The sequence below is a fragment of the Cryptomeria japonica genome, chromosome 5 (assembly GCF_030272615.1).
Source record: "Cryptomeria japonica chromosome 5, Sugi_1.0, whole genome shotgun sequence".
Classification (NCBI taxonomy): Eukaryota; Viridiplantae; Streptophyta; class Pinopsida; order Cupressales; family Cupressaceae; genus Cryptomeria; species Cryptomeria japonica.
The window spans coordinates 833,111,812-833,132,936 of NC_081409.1; the positions used below are offsets into that span (position 1 = coordinate 833,111,812).

The 21,125-nt window shown below is 32.9% G+C and overlaps 1 protein-coding gene across 1 annotated transcript in view; it reads right to left on the reverse strand.

Annotated features, from left to right (window-relative positions):
- LOC131075493 (L-type lectin-domain containing receptor kinase IX.1-like) overlaps positions 1 to 4,610 on the reverse strand; it is a 37,632-nt gene extending 33,022 nt beyond the window's left edge. Inside the window, exons 1-2 of the mRNA XM_059221064.1 lie at positions 3,975 to 4,610; positions 3,787 to 3,907 (exon numbers count right to left, since the gene is read on the reverse strand). Of these exons, the coding sequence (XP_059077047.1) occupies positions 3,787 to 3,907; positions 3,975 to 4,610 (757 nt within the window). The remainder of the gene's footprint in view (positions 1 to 3,786; positions 3,908 to 3,974) is intronic.
- Positions 4,611 to 21,125: the final 16,515 nt, after the last annotated feature.

Here is a 21,125-nt window from a genome sequence, read left to right on the forward strand (position 1 = left end):
GCATACAAGAGAGATAGACTATTCCAAAAGATTCAAGACCATCAGATCAAATCCATAGCCTCCATGCATATGGGGATAATGAAGTAGTGCCTTCCAATATCAAGGACTGAAAAAAAACCACACACCATAAGCACATTCACATCATAGTTTGGACAACCCAAGTTTCTCGATATTTCTAGGGAGCCTCAAATAAACACCCAATATCAAAACTATGTTGCACACAACCACATAGTGTAACACTACCACCATGTATCAATTTATAATGTTGTCAAATAAGAGCTCGAGATTAATATCATATTAAATGATTTGCACATGACCAACTCCATGAAACTCCATCTTCACCATCCTTCAAAATGTGTTGTGTTTTGAAAAACTAAACCAACTGCAACACATCCACTTATCCAAGGTTTAATCATCAATTGATTCCTTCAAAATATATTTCCTTAAGATTCTATAGCTAAGAAACCTTAATAGAAGAAATACCTAGAACCTTATTAACCATGAATCCCCACATGGAAATCACTGAACTGAGCCTTGATAACATAAAGGGCAATTGGAGCATACTAGAAAGACCTATGAGATCGGTATGCGCCTACAAGATCAAGCATTTCCTTAAAATAGATTACAACATGTTGATACAAGCACACACTACTATGTCATAAAATCAAAAGTAAACATACATACTTGATTTCCCATAACATCAATTCTAACAATGGTGAAATGTGATTGTTAACTACTACATGTAAATCGTCTACTAGATAACCACTTATGTATAATATCTATAATAATGTAATATAAATATCAATGCTAACATGGATATGTTGTCAACATGATCTCTATTGATGCTTTTGATACCTTTGGAGGTGTAGATGGTTCAATGTGTTAGCAATTGTTGAGGTTTATACTTCTACTCATGTGGATTTATTTCTTGGTAGTAGTTTTGATCTTTTATTATCACATACTTGTGTTATTTGGATTGGTGTATCTTCACTTTGGCTTATTAATTTTCTTTCATAGGCAATATGTTGGAGGATGAGAATTTTTATTTGAGATGGTGATCATCTTAAATGTTATCACAAGTATCTTGATGGAGAATGAGAGGATGCTAGGGATTAATGTGGTTTCATGAATCACTATGTTGGTGTAATTGTTTGATTGATACATATGGAATGTGTACCTTACAAAAGAAATGAACTATTCTAATCTGTGTTGCAACTTTGGAGATGTGTTTAGCCATGTTAAATATTTATAATTTGAGTATACTTGTAAATTTTTTATTGTAACATTAGTAGATATTTTATGTATAGCATGCATATTAGAAACATATTTAATATAAAAAAAACTTAGTATTAAAAAATAAATATTGGGCTAAATGTTTCTGTTCTCTCCTTATTTTAAGACAAATGGTTTAGCTAATACCACTTTGTAGTTTTATGTGATCTTGAATCTATAAAAGAAATATTATGTTTAGTGGTTGGGTTAGCTATTATTTGTATTGATATTTCTTTTAGAGTTTTTATGTGAAGCATGGCATGGGATCTATGGTTATATGGTTACCCATTATGCTTGGGAACATAAGGGATGCATTGGAGTAACTTTGATGTTTCAAAAATATTCATAGAAACACTACAAGTATTGTAATGAATAATAAATTTAAGGATGATTATTTCAAATGCTATTTTTTTCTAGCAAGAAGTTTTTCCCAAGGTATATCTTATGTCATCTTGACGATATGTTTTTTCTATTATTTTGTATGATTGAGTTTGAGTACTTGTTTTTGTGTTTTTCTCTCTTTGAGTTATGTGGAAATATTTATATTACTGTAATTGCTTCCTTTCACTACCAATATTTTATTTTTGGGTAAATAAACTATCATATGGAATGCAAACAATTCAATTTTACATGAAAAATAAAGTATTCATTGAATATTCATTACGTTGAAGATTCTATAGTAAGCAAAAAAATATGAATGTATAATTTTTTCCTAGATGAAGAACAAACAATTGATATATTTACTAAGAGTATGACAAAAGCCAAATTCTTGAAACTGTGAGGGATGCTTGGCATAATGGAGGTAGACATTAAGGAAGGACATGTTTAATACCCTCCTCTTTTAATCTTCATATTTCTAGATTTCCTTCTAGTCATGTTAATGGGACGTGTTATTAGAAAACTCAAAAACTATGAAACTTGCAAGGCTCTAGAAACTAAGATTATCTAGAAGTGAAGAGATAAAGGAATAATCACCAAGATTTATAATCTTAAAAATAAATAAGATTAATTAAAATCTCTAAATAATTTTGATAAACTAAAACTTGAACTCATAATCTTATTATATTATAATCCACTTAAAATACTAGCATCTAATTTTAACTCATTTATGTTTTAAAAAGAAATATAATGGTTGAATCAAGTGCATGTTAAGTAGAACCCATCAATAGTTTTGTTATCTACTTCCATATAAATACAAAGAACATAAGAATCGATATGATCTTGTAAATTTACACTTTTTTTGGGGAAAAGAGATCAATATATTAATTTTTGAATCTAAATAAGTTACATATAGATTTTCAAAGAGTAATAGTTATCAATAAAACACACAAAGTATAAATTCAAGGAGGTTTATTACAAATCTACTTCCACCAAGATTTTAAAAAAATCAAAATATCAAAATTAAGACAACTAAGAAATAACAACAAACTATTACAACAAATCATGATGATGAAGCGAAAGGAGTTGTGAGGAATAAGATGATGAAAGGGAAGCTCAAGATTTGTAACATTCTAGTTACAATCAACATCAAAGTTCCATTTAGACACATAGTCAGAGATAACATTCCACTGTTGAGGAACATGAATAAAAGAGATGGAATCAAAATTTTCTGACAAGCAAACAATTTGTTCCACATAAAGTGTCACCTTGCAAGAGAACTACAAAAATCTCTTGTTATTCAATAGAGAAACCAAACCCATTGAAGCCATCTCACAAATAACATTTTTCCAACCTAGATCACAAGTTTTCTCCATTTCCAACCTAGATCACAAGCTTTCTCCATGACTATTAAGATAACTTGTACCTCAATTTGATTATTTATAGCAATTGCATAGTTAAAGAGAAAAAAAAGTGAGCCAACCCAATAGCCCTTCCAATTCCACCAATCCTTATAGCACTTAGATTATTTCATGAAAAACCATTAATATTAATTTTTAAAATTTGAATAAAAGATGAGATCATTTACTTATTCAAAGATCTTAGAATTAGAATTTCTTGATATAGTCAATTGTTCCTGTTCCAACATTTGAAAAATTAGATTATGAGAAAAAGAAAGAACAACATTAAAGAACACCTGATATGTAAAATTTCTTTCATTAAATCTAAAACCTTTTGTCAAATATACCCAATAAAACTCTAAATAAATATTAAACACCATGGTTAATCTGAATACACAACAAAGCTTGCTATTCAATCACCAGCCTTAAATAACACACTAAGCAACATATTAAGCCTAGACAATGTCTGTTTGACACTTTTAAGCTTAAAAATCAAACCTAAGCCGTTCCCTATTCAATTGATATAATTCAGATATATAAAAATATTTAATTGTTAATTTCAGTTGGATTGGAGGAAAGTAATAGTGAACTGCTTTCTGAACTGGAGTAAGACCTTCTAGGAAATCCTGGGGACGACATGCTATCACTTGAAGTAAGCTTATCATACACAGGTACATGAAAGGAACATGCGGCAAATTAGCTCCCTATTTCAGTATATCCACCACTTGTTCTATACGCAGTCTGCCATTCGGACCGGGATGAGAACACTGCAACAATCCCACTTTCATAAGCCGCTCCATTTCCTCAGCAATGAAATTCCCACCCAGTTTCTCATCTGCTGCATCAAGAATCCTGTTCTGTGCATACAAGTGCCAAGCCCATTTCACCACTCTGGAATTTGTTTTCAATCAAGCTCCAGTCTACCGGTCGCCTTCCACAAGCAATTTCCAGTGCGAGAGCACCAAAGTTAAACATGTCAGACTCTCGAGTGGCATTTCCCGTTGTTACGGATCCCCCCACAATGTACCCAATTGTTCCTGCTACCGCCCTAGTATGCCCTCCCTTTTCTCGTTTCAGAACTCTGGCAAGCCCAACATCCAGCATGATCACATTGCTGGCCTTTACGTCTCTGTGCACAACGCTCTCATGCCGGTCCTCGCGAAGATAAACCAGAGCAGAGGCTATGCCACAGGCTATACTGTATCTCCGAGCAGCCTCCATCTTCCCAAATAGATATTTGTCAAGATTTCCATTTGGGAGCAATTCGTAGACCAGAAGCAAATCACCTTTTGGGTGGTACCAGCCCAGAAATCTGACAAGATTGTGGTGTGTAAGCTTACTGTTTATAACCACTTCTGATTCGTACTCATGTTTCCCTTGCTTGGAGGTCGCAGATACTGTTTTAACAGCCTCAGCTTCATTTGTGCCAGGCAAAGTGCCTCTGTACACACATCCGAAGCCGCCGCCGCCAATCTTTTCATCGTCGTTGAAATTGTTTTTGGCGGCGCTGAGGTCAGTATAACCAAAACTTAGCAGCACATTGAGCAGCCATCTCTTCATCGCTCTCCTCGTCTTTTCCCTGAGATTACCTCAGAATCCCCTTTGCTTTTAGTTCTGGTTTTTCCTGGTGTTTTTATAACGCAGGCCTCCAACGAAGATTAAACCGCATATATTGGAATCTGGATATCCTGTCTGCGAGTGAATTCAACATTGTAGCTCCCGAATCTGCCGCATAACTGTGAGAAAATTGTTTAATTAAAAATAAATTAGATAATTGGCGACGTAAGAGATTTATTGTGATAGCTTTGGATGAATTATCGCAAAGATAGATTAGATTTTTATGACTGTGCCGGCAGATGCTCAATTCCTGGTGAACATGGACGGCCGATTATTTAATCGCTTGTTTAGATTTTTCTTTCTTTTTTAATGTAAGGGCTTATTTTATTTTAAATTATAAAAGGAAAACGTACAAAAGAGTAGGGTTTATCGAATTGAATTTTTGTGAACTACTTTTATTTATTGGTTTAAGGCAAACAAACAAGTCTATTTGAATGAAGATTAAGATCAAAGGAAAAAACAAAGGGACGACTTAAATCAGATAGTTAAGCTTGTGCTTAAAAATATTGAATATTCAGTTGACTGATATTTTTTAGGCTTAATATGTTGCTTAATATATGTTGTCACACTAAGAATACATTTCTAGGATTAAAATTGTTAAACACTCAAAATTGACTAACATCTTCTAGGCTTAATATGTTGTTTAGTGTGTGTTGTTTAAGGCTAGCCAGAGTGCACTTGTAATGGTAAAAAGAGTGCATCACACACATCTCTCTTTCTTTATATGTTTTCAATGTATTGATTAGTATCTAAGTTATATATTTGTATGAAAGTTATTAAATAATTTTGTTTTAGTTTAATTTTATTTTTGTTTATCTTTATAGTATTAATTCAATCTATAATTTTATCAATTGAATTTAGATTTATAGGTATACAATCAATTTAGATCAATTTTGTAATACAAAGATCTAAACTCTAAATTTTTACTTTCAAACTTTTTAGATTGTATCTTTCTCTCTACTCATTATTGACAGACAAAACCAAATGTCAGATAAAATAACACTTCAAATAAAAATAAAAATGTGAAAAATAAAATTTAATCAACTTAACATTATAAATTGAAGGACTTACCTAAAATATGAATAATAAAATAGTAAAAGTTATAAAAAAATTCATGTAGTTTATAAAATAATGGTACTTTATTCTATCTTTGTTTTAGTTGATCATTTTTTTCAAAACGATTCACTTTATTCCTTGCAAAAAGATAAATGATGCCTTAGATTCTTAGAATTTTTCAACACACTTTGATTATCACAATATATAATCGTTGGATCAAGTTGTGGACATTGAAGATTCTCAAGAAGTCTTCTAAGCCATATTGATTCACAAGTTGTTGCAAAAATTGTCTTGTACTCAGCTTCAATGGATGCCAAACAACATTAGATTCATTTTTACAACTCCATGAGACAATAGAAAATCCAAGATTGAAACAATAACCAAAAGTCCATTTTTCATCTCCTTGGAATTCCTTTCTACATCCTAATGATGAATCACAGAGTGTGATTCAAAACGTTGATGATAAAAAATTCAAACACAATTGAATCCAGAAAAAATTAAGAGAATACAACATGGATTGTGGAAATCTCATAGCATTAAGCTTAAAATATTCAATTTTCAAATACTCCAATTCAAATTTTTCTTTGCATTGAAGATATCTCAAAATATTCTTTGCAACTAACCGGTGACTTTGTTTAGGGTGACCCATGAATCGAGATAAGATCTCAACTGCTTAAGATATGTTTGGCTGAGTAGTGGTTAAGTAAATCGAATTTCCTATCAAACTCTTATACAATGTTTCATTAATTGATTTACCATTTGGGTGTTCACTCAACTTAGTGCTTGTCTCCATTGGTGTTGATAAAGTTTTACAGTCTTGCATGTTGAATCATGTGAGAATTTATTTGATATACTTCGTTTGAGAAAGAAATATTTTTTCAAGTGTTTGCCACATTTAATCCCAAGAAAGTAATGAAGTAATCCAAGATCTGAAATCTCAAAATGGATCTTTATGTCTTCTTTCATCTCTTGTATTAGTGATTGATTGATCCCCATAATGAGAAAATCATCAACATATAGCACAATAAATAGTACTTTGTTGTTAAAATTCTTAATGTATGGATTTGGATCAACATTAGATTTTTGGAATCCTCTTTGAAGAAAGTACTTATCAATTTTTTAGTACCAAGCTCGTGGGGCTTGTTTCAAAATGTATAGTGCCCTTTTTAATTGACACATCATGTGTTCCTTCCCTTTTTCAACAAATCTAGGTGCTTGTGTGAAATGTACCTCCTCTATCAATTCACTATTTAGGAATACACTTTTTACATCCATTTGGTGAATTTCCCAACTGTGATGAGAAACAAGTGCTATCAACATTCTAATCGTTCTCATCTTTGCAACATGAGCAAAAGTTTCCTCATAGTCAACCCCTTAAATTTCTTATACCTACAAGTGTCAAATTCTACATCAACCATCTTAAAGGTGTTGAATTCCTATACCTGCAAGTATTTTGGTGATGTGGTTTAGTTATTCAATGTTAATGGTGTTTGTTGATACTATCTTGGGGAATCACAAGTACTCTTCAAGGTCCACATTGAAGATTGTTTAAATTTATGGCGGTGTGCTTTGATAGTTTTATCTTTTCCACCTGGCCTATAATGTATTGATTCATGCGGTTGCATCTGGATCTATGTGTGACAATTTAGGATGAATTGGAAGGTGTTCCAACTTGGCCTAAAGCCTCACATGTCTCATTTTTCCTTTTGGATTCGCATTGGAGTGTGTTTCTAGCTGACTATTTTATATTTACACATTACATCTAATGAGGCCAACCTAATTGTTGTTCTTAAGGTTGTGGTTGATTTATTAAGAATGGAATCATTGTGAAGAGATGGAGATAAGTTGAATGTGCTATGCGAAGTATATGTGAAGCAATATAGTGATTGTGAAGTATTAAAAATCAGTAACGAAGACAGTTTCAAATTTATTTTGAATTGTGAATTGTGATCAATATTTCAGTAGATGTGGTTCTCTACAATTCAATTTTATTCATGTCTTTGTATCTAGAGTATTGTATTTTTCCCTAAAGAAGTGATATTTAGTGTTTGCAAGTCCCTTTTGTACCTTGTCCTAAGGTTGTGTGCCTTATCTTTGCAATTCATCTCAAGGCTAGTGAGCTCCTTAGCATCTCGCATAAACATTGTAACTCAGCTATTCATATAGTGAGATAGTTCTCAACGTGGTTTTTTCCTATTTGGATTTTCCACGTAAAAACCTTGGTGTTATTGTGTGGTTTCTTTTGTGGTTTCAATTGTTTACTTTCTTGCCATCTCTAGACCTAACACTCTTCCTATCAGTCCCCCTCTCCCCTTCTCTCTCCTCTCCTCCAAGATTTAAACATCTCTCTCTCTCTCTCTCTCTCTCTCTCTCTCTCTCTCTCTCTCTCTCTCTCTCTCTCTCTCTCTCTCTATATATATATATATATATATATATATATATATATATATATATATATATATATATATATATATATATATATATATATATATATCCCTTCTCCCTCTCTACCTCTACTTCTCTAAATACCTCTCCCTCTCTCAACATACCTCTACCCTGCTCCCTCCCTCCCTACCTCTATTCATCTACATAAATCTTTATCTCTACCTCTTTCCCTCTTTCTCCCTTCCTCCCTCCTTCCCTCTCTATTTTCTTTATCTCGTACTCTTTATCTCCCCTCTCCTTCTCTCTACCTACCTCTATTTTCATCCCTATCTACTTTTAACTCCTCTCTCTCTCTAACTACTTGTCTCTATCTTCCCTTACTTCAAATATCCCCTCTTTTGTCTATCTCACCTCTCTCTCTCTATCTAGGTATTTAGATAAATAGTGAACAAGAGGAGTGCAAGAGAGGTAGTTAGACATAGATAAGTAGAGAGAAACAAAAAGAGAGAGGTAGAGATATAGGTAGGGAGGGAGAGAGTGGCAAGAGGTGAGATTGATAGAAGTGGCAAGGGAATCTCTGGGATATAGAAGAAAAGATAGAAATAGAGGTCTTCTAGGGAGGGGGATATATATATATATATATATATATAGAGAGAGAGAGAGAGAGAGAGAGAGGAAGAGAGAAGAGTTGAGAGGGGGAAATAGATAGAGAGAGATGGAGAGGGGAGGAGAGAGATAGAGACAAGTGAGATATACAAAAGTGGAGGGGAGAGTTGTATGAATAGATAGAGAGGGTGAGATAGATTTATTTAGAGAAATAGAGGTAGGTAGGAAAGGAGGGAAATGTATGTATAAAAAGAGGTAAAGGGGAAATAGATATAAGTAGAGATAGAAGGAGAGAGAGAGAGAGGAGGGAAGGAGGTCTATGTAGAAAAATAAATGGGCTGAAAGGGAGGTATGTAGAGAGAGAGAGAGAGAGAGAGAGAATGGTGAAAGAGAGGTAGAAAGATGTCTAGATGTTGGGGTGGATACGAGAGTGAGATAGAGAGACGTAGAAAGAGGGGAGAAAAGGAGAGTGATAGGGAGAGATAAGTATACATCTTGGGGGAGACAAAGAGAGTGAAATAAAAATAAATAGAGAAGGAAGGAGAGAGAGAGGGGGAATGATAGAGAGGGATATATATATATATATATATGTAAACAAATAGAGGTAGGGAGGGAGGAATGTAGAGGTATGTAGAGAGATGGAGAGGGGAGATAGAGGTGAGATAAGTAGAGAGGAAGAGAGGAGATAGTGATAAGTTGAGAGGGGGTAAATAGATAGAGAGAGGTGGAGAGGGAAGGAGAGAGATAGAGATAAGTGGGATATAAAAAAGTGGAGGGGAGAGTTGGAGTGAGGGAGAGGAGAGGTATTCAAAGACAGAGAAAGAAAGAGAGTAAGAGGGGAGATAATGATAAGTTGAGAAAGGGAAATAGATAGAGAGAGGTGGAGAGGGAAGGAGAGAGATAGAGATTGGTGAGATATACAAAAGTGAAGGAGAGAGTTGGAGTGAGGGATTGAAGGAGAGGTATTCAAAGAGAGGGAGGGAAGGAGAGGTACTTAAAGAGAGTTCTGGTAGATATAGATAAGTAGAGAGAGAGAGAGAGAGAGAGAGAGAGAGAGAGAGAGAGAAGTATGGAGGGAAGGAGGTAGAGAGTTAGGGAAGATAAAAGTACAGAGGGGTGGAAAGAGAGTTAGGTAGAAAGAGGGAGGGAGAGGGGAGATAAAGAGAGTAGGAGGGAAAACAGATGGATAGAGAGAGAGAGGAGACGAATACATAAAGGGAGAGGGAAGAAATAGAGTATAGATAGATGGGTAAGTAGAGAGGTGGATGGAAGGATGGAGGGATGTATGAATAGAGAGAGAGGGTGAGATGGAGATCTATTTAGAGAAATAAAGGTTGGTGGGAAAGGAGGGAGATTATGTATAAATAGAGGGAAAGGGGAGATAGATATAAGTAGAAATAGAAGGGGAGAGAGAGGAGGGAAGGAGATTTGTGTAAAGAAATAAAGGGACTAAGAGGGAGGTATATAGAGAGAGATAGACAAGAGAGAGAGAGAGAGAGAGAGAGAGAGAGAGAGAGAGAGAGAGAGAGAGAATGGTGAGAGAGAGGTAGAAAGATATGTCTAGTTCTTGGAGAGAAGAGTTAGATAGGGATGTAGAGAGAGGTGGAGATAGAGAGAGTGAGATAAAGAGAAATAGAAACAGAAGGAAAGTGAGAGGGAGTAAGAGAGGGATATATATATATACATACATACATATATATATATATACATACATATATATATATATATACATACATACATACATATATATATATATGTATATATATATATATATATATATATATATATATATATATATATATAGAGAGAGAGAGAGAGAGAGAGAGAGAGAGAGAGAGAGAGAGAGAGAGAGAGAGAGGGTGAGATAAGTATAGAGGAAGCATGGGAGAGTGGGACAATGAGAGAGAGAGAGAGGTAAATGGAGTGATGGGGGGTATTTAGGAAGAGGGAGAGAGGAGATGGAGATGGGTGATCCCATAATACTGAGTTACACCTTTTGGCCAACTTTGACACTAGAATCAACATTTTGCATCAAATCTTTACTTTCTAAAACCTATAGTGGTTGAACCATTAAGAATTTGAAGATGAAGTAAACTACTAGTTTGTGAGATTTTTCGTATAGATTCTAAATATATATATTTTTAAATAATTATAAATTAATTGCTCATATTATTATGTAACTTTTAATAACTTAATATTTACAGTAATCAACATTTTTTAGAAGTGACATTTATTTGGTAACGCATAACATTTTTTATAGCAAGAAGAAAATTCTAATTTTAGAAATATAGAATTGTCACACAAATATCTAGTGAATGGATATTTTTTCATCATTTTTTGTTACATATATATTTTTTAGTTAATTTTTTAAGACAAAGTAATTGTAATTTAGATAGATGTGTATTCTATAATGCATAACTTTTTCTATATACATTTGAATTAACTTATTATTTTTGTATTGAAATGAGGATATCAATACCTAGGGAAAAGATATTTTTTACAAAAGAAGTTCTCTATTTTTCAATTTTTCCATGTGTGAAACACAATCGTTAATATTTGATGAAAAACCTACATTCATAAGAAATAAAACATAAATATATTTAAAATTATATTATTTGGAAAGCTTATAATAAGGACTAAATACTTTTTTTTTTAAATTCTAAATGAATTCATTTGACCTCCCAAAAGCTAATGTAAAAGTGGTTTTTTATTACCATTTTGATAAGTGTGAAGGAGACTCCATTGTACGTATGCTTTAAGAGTAGAGAGGTTCTATCCCAAAAATAATGAATTAAGAGCCTTTGATATAACTTTCCTCAATTATTTACTTCAAATAGGACCACTTATAGCTTAAATCAGTATATATTTTTAAAAATGTATGATTTCAGAAAAAAAAAAAGGATGTACTAAAAAGTGTAACCCACTATTGCGGGATCACCCAAATAAATAGAGGGAAAAAGATAAGTGGTGAGGGGGATAGAGAGGTGAGATAGAGAGGAGAGAATGTGCATGAGGTAGGTAGAGAAGAGAGAGGAGATACAAATTAGAAGGGTGAGAGACATAGGTTTAGTGATTGGGGAGAGAGGAGAGAATGATATAGAAAGATGGGGGAGAGAGAGAGAGAGAGAGGGAGAGTGATAGGAAGAGAGATAGGTCTAGAGATCAAGGGAGACAAAGAGAGTGAAATAGAGATATAGAGAGAATGATAATAGTAGCTTAGCGATTACTAAAATTTGACTAAGTGTGAGAAATTATAAGATCTAGATCTTATGGAGAGAGGAGAGAATGAGATAGAGAGAAAGAGAGAGGGAGGAGAAAGAGAGAGGGAGGAGAAAGAGAGAGGTATGTTGGTTGAAAATTTTGCAAACTGGTGAGGTTGACAAAATTGTGTTTCAACCACAGTGTGTGAGAATAAATCTCTCATAATTTCAAAGGGAAGGCTACCCCTTTTACTTACTACTCTATTTAAAATACAACTTCTGGTTTCTAAACTAAACAAGGGTGGTACATCATCCTATTCTCTTTTTTAGAATATATGTTATTCTCTCATATTTCTTCAGGAAAGAATTTACAATACAGAGTAGCAATAATTCTTACACTTTTAATGTTACAAATTAACCCAAAATGTAGGAATGATCAAATACAAATAAGTAAAGAAGCAAAGTTTCCATGAAGGTGCAAAGTCCCCCATTGCTCCTCCGGAATGAGAAAATAGTGTTCAAGCTCAAAGTCTTGAAATCTCTATAATCCTATCAATATTTTACAAATGACTTTTATAACCCAAGGTGTTAACTAAGAAAATCAAAGTAAAGCACAATAACTTGATATCCCGATACAACTTTGATAATATTTTCTTGAAATAACAATATGAAGCTCAAAGTCTTCAAGTTATTATCTCAACTAACTCTTATCTTGTAAATACCAAGATGAAGCTCAAAGTCTTCAAGATTATATCACAATTACCAATTCCTAATTTTATTAATAAGATTTAAAATATGACTCAAAGTTCACAAGTTAACAATAACCTCTACACTTTAATGATATTCTCTCAGCACACATTTACTTGAGTAAATAAGAATTTATAAGGAAAATGACATAAGAACACTCTCACCATAAACACAAATGAATCCAACACAAAGTCTGGATGCCAAGAGCTTTCTTCTTATTTCATCAATTTTGTAAAATCACAAGAGGAACACAAAGTTTCACTTTTCCACTTCACTTCGACAGAGTTTCAACATATAGGTTAAAGATAATATATATAAATTACAATGAGAAACCTCATATATATAGAGGAGAGGTGTAGCATGAAACAAGGAAAGTTACAACTAATTTGTGACCAATTCAAAGGTAGAGTTCGATTTGACTTATGGACATGTGCAATTTTTGGATGCAAAAACTTGAATGTACAAAATGACACTTAAGGTGTCAATTGAGATTACAAAATGACACTAGCCTAGAGATGCATAAAAATGACTGAGTGTCTAGAGCCTTGCCTTGTTTCCAACATTCTTCACCAATGGAGTCTTCATATTGTTGCAAGGTAGCCTGTATTTCATAGTCGTTTGGTCCCAATGTGCTAAATCTGACATTTGGAGTGGAGTTGCATAAATAGATTTGAATAATTCCCAAAGTTGGACAAAAAAGGCCAAAAGGAGTTTAAGAAGTGCATTTAGAACTTATAAATTTTAAATTTGCACTTGGGGAGGGTCAACAATCATATAGGTGCATATCGGACTTACAAGTCCAATTTGCACTTATGAAAAAGCAAAGAAATTAACTTTGGTACGAATCAAGATTATAACCTAGATTTACACCTGAGAAAGATTTATGGTCGGGGTTACAACCCCAATTTACACCTACTCTTAGTTCTTGGCAAAACAGAAAAGGAAAATGGTGTAGGTCAGGATTATAACCCCGACTTGCACCGTTAAGGGAAGACTCAATGTGGATTGGGGATATGGCCTCGATCTGCACTATCGGGTGAGACCTCAGTGTAGGTCAGGGTTACGACCCTGACCAACACCATTTCAAGGAGACTTGGTGTAGGTCGGGGTTACAACCTTGATCTACACTAGAATGGGCACGACTTGGTGCAGGTCAAGGTTACAACCCTGATGTACATCAGAATGGGCATGACTTAGTGCAGGTCGAGGTTACGGACCCTATCTACACCATTGGAAGAACTTGGTGTAAGTTGAATTTATAATTTTGACTTGCACCAAAATGGGAGGACTTGGTGTAGGTCAGGGTTATAACCCTGACTTACACCAGAAATGGGACTTGGTGATGAAATGGTGTAAATCAGGGTTACAAAACCCAATTTGCACTGGACTAATTTTTTTGAAGAGAAGTGTAATTTGGGGTTGTAACCCCAATTTACACCAAAACACAAAACTAACTTAAAAGGCCTAGAAAAAGACCAGAACCTTCAAATCAAGAATCAAGAATCAAGGGTCCTAAATAAAATGCAAGGGGGAAAAGGGACTACCTTGAAAAGTGTGCTTAGAGCACATAAGCTAAAAATTGGACAAAATTTGTAGGGGTGGTCTTGTTTTTGTGACATAGCCAAAAATAAGGACACCAAGGTCTAGAGTTTAAGGGAGATAAAGATCGTGAGATAGAAAGATAGCAAGAGAATGATGATATAATCCCATTGAAACTAAAATTTGACTATCTAAAAAATTACAAGATCTCCTAAAATCTAGAATTTACATTATGACTCCTAGGGATCTGAAACCATTCTCAAACATCCTAACAATATATACATAAAATATAACTTAAAGTATAAGAAAGATAAAAGACAAAAAGAAAATATAACTTATTAAATGTTATATTTTATGTATATATCCTAACAAAAAAAACTAAGGGAATGCTAAAGGAATTGTTGTCTTATTCCATGTTCCTTATCTAGCTTAATGTAACCATAACGCGATCACATTTTTCTTGTTAAACATAACTTGATTATATTTTTATTTTAAAGAACACAAACATGTTTTTAATTTAAATAAACCATACACATTTTGCCTTGCACTTAGGCTTGGATGACAAGGCTAAGGCTTGGGAGCCTTATTTCCCTCTTTTTTACATGTTTTCTTCTTCCAATATGGTTTCTCAACTTCATTTTCATCAGGCTTACACATTATCAAGTGGGTATTTGTAAAATTGCCAGCATAATTTCAACCATCTTTTGATATTTCTAACCATATATTTTTTTTTTTACATTTGAACAACATTAACATATTATTTCTTAATTTCTTTTACCAGTGTCTCTAGAGTTCTCAAAGACATATGTATGCACCAATTTTTTAATAACTTTTGAAATAATTGTCCAAATTTGAAACAAATTATGTATTTTTGTTCTATACTTATATTCTTTACACTTAAAAATAAAATAAAAATTGAATTTTTGGTTATTTTGATGCAGGTTATGTGACATGCACAAACAAGTACTTGATTTTCAAGATGCGTCCACTTCAAAATATCATAAAAGAAAATACACAACTTCTAGTGCATACTCTTAACTATATTTCTACCAAAGGGTTTTTCAAAATACTAAATGTAACTATAACTTTTTTTATGTGCACATCAAACACTATGTTATGTTTTGCTATAAAAAATAGGAACACTTTTGTGTGCGTGAAATATTTGACCCCCTCAATCTTATCCAATTTTAAAAAACTTTAGCAGTTTGGAAACTAGATTCAGAGTACTACAATTTTTGTTCTTTGGGTATATTCAAATTTTGAGTGGACAAGTCTTAAATTTCTCCTCCAAGTTCAAGTTTAGCTGATTTTAGAAAAAAAGTGGCCACTTATACCCCCTTTTTGTTCATCACATTAGTGCACTTACCCCTATACCTCACTTTTATTCTTCTTTTATCTTTCTTGTACCCTAAACTACCATCACTGGTTTTGCTTTCCCAACTTCATGTAGCATCAAGGTAGCATGGTTGAAGAAGGGATAATAATACATCCTCCCTATTGAATACCTTCACCCACATCACTAATTTTTACTATTTTTTCTATTACAGGGTTCCAATTTTCTATTAGAAGGGGTATTACCTGAGTAAATGAAAACCAAGGATGGTTGTACCTCCTTTTAAATTTTAGCTACTACACATTTTGTTAAATTGCTTCAATTGGTATTACACTTGTTAATATCACTTTTCTTCTTCTTCTTTTATTTATCTTCTAATCCTCTTAAAATCTATAGCACTTTCCAAATTTTTTCTAAGTTATTAACGCCTTTCATTTCTTGTAGGTTTCAATGCTTGATAAGGGAGAGGTTAAGATTGATTTATGGTTAATTTATTTTGTATCTAGACTTAAATGTTTACATAACCTCACTCTCATTTAAAATGCAAGTTACATGCTACAAAAAAGAGTTGAGACCAAGGAAGGCCTCCTCTCCATTTTTGTTTCCTTTTCATATTCTTTAAATTTAAAGTTACAACAAAACATTTCATTCTCAAAATGAACTATGAAAGTTGCAAGTGAAAGTGGTAGTGACTCTAATTGTATCGTATGTTTTATATTGATAGGATTTAAGGGTGACCTAAGAAAACTACTATCTCTAACTATTTATTTTTTTGCTTTCTCAATTTATTAGCTTATCATTCTCTAAATGTGTACCCTTCAAACTTTTTTGCTCACAAAATGTTCCTCTTCTTAGCTCCCAACAACATTATAGGTCAAAGTGTGTTGTAAGAGGGTAAATTTAAAGGTTTTGACCATTTTAAGAGGTTGTACACTTGAGCTAGGAATAAAGAGGTGTAGGTTTTCCTTTTTACTTAATCACCAAACCTCCACATTTCTTAATAAAGTAGGTGAATATAACTATAATTACAAAACTATATAGTATCTTCATAAGGTCAACATAATTGTTTGTACAAAAAGGGTTATAACATGCACACATGTATATTTTTCATTCATCTACAAGAGTATCTTGTAGAGACATGAAGAACACGTTGGACTATATTTATTGTAGGTTTCTTTTTTGAATATGGTAGGCTCCACAAAGTCTCTTTCACCTACATTATTTTTCCGTATTTTAGTGTTTGTTTTTCTTAAGATAAATAATACCATTTTCTTCTATTTGTTTACAATAAGCTTTTTTGTATATTACTTCAATGTTCATTATCACTTTCATCCTCTATCTACAAGTTACAATGTAACAATGTGTTGTTTAAGAGAAGATAAAGTAGAACAACTAGAAAAAAAAAGGCAATAGGGTACATACAAATAGATTGCTAGCATTCTATCTAATTTCATAATAGTGTGAAAAGCTAATACATATGTCCATTAACAAACCAATTTCTACATGTATAGTAATAAAATTCCTTAGTTCAATAATGAAATCTTTACAACCCATTTAAAGGTAGTATAAATATTTTAGACACTACAATAAATTATATTAGTTGAATTTTTAGTTCATAGTCTTATTCAAGACATTCATAATAAAACTTAGATACTATAACTATTACAAAACAACTCAATAGTGCCCACAAGTTTATATATCATAATCTAGATCGATTGGATGAATGATAGTACTAGGTGAGCTACATGAGTAAGGCTCACACATGCTCAAAATTGAAAGTTAGAGAAAATATCAAATGCAACAATAACACAAAAAATAGGATAAATAAATATTCCATTAACTTATCATCATAAACTTACAATAACCAATACAATTTATAGTGCAAGGAGGGATGGGCATTACTAACTATAATAGCAACTATGATCTAGTAAATAGGTATGCAACTCCAAATGACAATAATGTAGAATGAAACTACATCTAAGTAAGATTAGCTAAATAACTATCTAGAATAATAATATGATAACACTAACACTCCTCCTTAAGTGTAGCTTAGGTGGGTACAAAGAAACCAAGTACCGATAGCTAGCCTTGATGGGGCACCCAAATACAAAAGACTCTCATAAAATGAAGAAACTAAGAAAACCCTGTGAGAAAAATGCATTCTTCCAAAAGAGAGAAAATAAATAGAAGTGCATGTACTAGACACAACACAATAAGGTGTCCCACATATGAATTCTCTAAATGTTGTTTAACTATTCTAGGTGATGTTTTTCTAGAAAGAATTCTTGAATGTTCTTGAAGAAGCATCTCTAAAACCTCATGTAGGTAGGGATCCTACCAAAAAAAGAATCTCTATTGCAATTAATTATTGGAATCTCAAGAAGTAACGACTCTAAACTTAGTGTAGCAGCAACTACATGAGAATTCTTCAGCTATAGATGTGATAAGTAGACTAATCTTATCAATAGGACGTGTCCATAAAATATGGGATATAGAGGCCTTAGTATCATCTTTAACGATTTCTTCTATTAAAAGTCCCCTGGCTTAAGAACAAGTCTAAGGAGATAGAACAATAGATCCTGCTCTAGGTAATAATTCTCAATCCCTTCCTTTAATGACAACTAGTTTTCTAATATTATTTTGACAATAGAAAAATAAAAATCGATATCAAAAACCATGATGAACCCCAAAAGTAGAACTTTATATAAGTTCATGATTATCATGTCCCATACATATGAAAATAAGAACACACATAATATCCTCCCCTTGAGTTTTAGCACTTTATTTGTTTTGTGCAGCTAATTTAGCACTTACAAATTTAAGTTACCATTTTAAATCTAAATAGGAATAAGAAAAGTATCTTTACTTTGGAAAGAATACAAAAGGCAAATTAAGATTGTCACATGCAAAGACAAAACCTATCAATGGCGATCTCTCATAGCATGATGTGAATAAAGGCATGTGTCACTATGTAGGGTCACTTGACTTACCACAAGCAACAAGGACAAATCACAAAAGTGATTGGTTAGACCTTGTATCCCATGCTTGAGAAAATTATAGCTTACCCAATGAAATTGTCTTCATGTTGGATCATGCCAGTCTGAGAATGAAATAAGCCCATGGGGGATAGATCAAGTTTGCATGTTTTTCTTCTATGAAACTATCAACAAAATTGACACACCATGTCTGGATAGAAATTGGATTGGCCTCCTATGTAGATGTCCTATTAAATAGGGCTTGAAATGCCAATTTTCCATGCTACTCGCATAAGATGTGATGGCATAAGAGAGAGATATATACTTTGATTTTAGGGCAAATCATACTTGCAAAAGTAAGAATTATGACTAGCAAAAGAAAAACATATCTTTTATAAAGAAATAGATTATCATGCCATCTTGTTCACAAAGAAGAATAAATACATCTCAAATTGCCTTTTTTGGTTTATTACACCTTTGTTGGCCTTACACCAAACATTGCATGTACATAGTGAGTAGTAAGACAAGAAAAAAAGGAAAAAGAACAAGCATAAGTCTGTGGCCTAAAAAAATTCAAAGGTGCTTGCAATTTGACTCTGATATGTAATAAGGTCTATGTGCCTCAATAAAATTCCACCACATGAGCATTTCAACTTGCCATGTAGAGATAAAGAGACACCAATGATACGCAAATGGGATATCCAAACCCCTCAAATTATCTTTAAATTGCCTTGGCTCTCTACTCTGAACAAGGTGTGTGCACCAAGATGGTATGCAAAAAAGTGGACACACCCCCCAAAAAAGTTGGAAAAACACAAAACATGCATGGGTTATTTGAAATTTAAACAACCCCGTACACGTTTTGGCTCATTTTTCTGAGCCTAAATGAAGCAAAACCACATGCAGGGTTTTGAAACCACATACACATTTAGTATAATAAAAACCTCATACACTTTTTGTTGTCAATAAAAATTTGTTGACTACAGCCATTAGGTCATTTTCACCTACGGCCGCAAGAAAAAACACTTTAAGGATTTCAAGCAACACAATGCACGAATGAGGTTTTAAAAAATCAAACACGCACAATGGAAAGAGGTATGAGATCAAATTTTTTCATCTATTGTATGCATTTGATAAATTATATTCGCAATTAGAATGTAAATTCATCGTTTTTTATTATTTTTTTATTTTTTGTTATGAATGTATATCATATTCAGAAAATAATGCTCCCCAACAAGACACGCCTCTTGAAAACTTACAGCAAAACCCATAAGAGAACCCATAGGAGAACCCACAACCAAACCCTCAAAATACAAACCGTCCAGCTCCTCTAGTAGACCATTCACAAGCTACATGGGAGGATTTGATAAACCAATTAACACAAAATACTACCAAAATAACTAAAATGGTGAATAGACTAAAGGCATTTGAGCATGAGCATCATGCATCCCTTGCCACAGCCCTAGAATCATTGGATAGTAGTGCCAATGAAGTTTCCAATCAAATTACAAAATGGGAAAGCTATAGGGATCAATATCGTGCTTTTTATGGTAGTGGGTTGTCATATAATGAAGTGAAAAAAAACATAAGTAAAGCACAAATATGTGCTCTTTTTATTGATCCCAAAATGGGTGAGACCTTACCTCTTAATTCAAAGAGGTTTCCTATACATTGGTGTAACCATTTGTAGATGAAAAATGTTTTTTGGGATAGGTGGTGGATGGTCTTTGACCAACCACCTTGCAATAATTTTGAGGTTACATTATATTTTTTGAGGAAACTAAATTGTGAGTTTATCCTCACTAAGCGGCCAAACTATTTTGATATGAGAGAGTTCTAGGGTAGAGGTGGAGGCTCTTCCCAAGATAGACCTGGAGCTCAGTGTCATGCCCAAACTTTTGGGCAAAAACGGAACAACAAATTTTTTATTTAATTTTTTTAAAACAACCTAATAAAACTAATTAAGCTATAATAAAAAAGAAATAATAAGTCTTGTCTTAACTATGTTTAAATTCTGGAAATTTAAAAGAGCTTTTCTACTAAAGTTAATCTAATTAACTTAATCAAGCATGCGAAAATAAATTAAATGTGGAAATAGATTCTCCAAAAGAATCATTATTATTTCATTAATTAATAGATTAATTTAACAAAAGTCTCTAACTAAATTGACAAGAGATATTATTAATCTCAAATAATCTTTTAATTGCTCTAGGAATTAATTAAATTAATTCTAACCTTTAGATTATTAAAATTTAATAATCAATTGAGCAATAAATATAATGTCTCAAATTTGACTAAAGGGTTAAGTTAATCCTTAATAAAATTTGCCCTATAGACTTTAATTAATGTTGGCCAAATAAATAGACCCCGGAGGTCTAATTATTAATTAAGCATTTATTAAAAATTATTAATAAAAATAAATAAAACCAAATAGGATTCAACTTAAACCTCTTATATATACATATTTATATACCTATATAAACTATGGAAACCTAAGAAAATACATGCCCAGTTGAGGTGTGATACGATTGCATCACGATGTCTCAGAACATGGTCTAAAAGATTGTTGTATTGAGTAGTCGGATCATAGTCTCTTACCATAAAAATAGCTGCATGT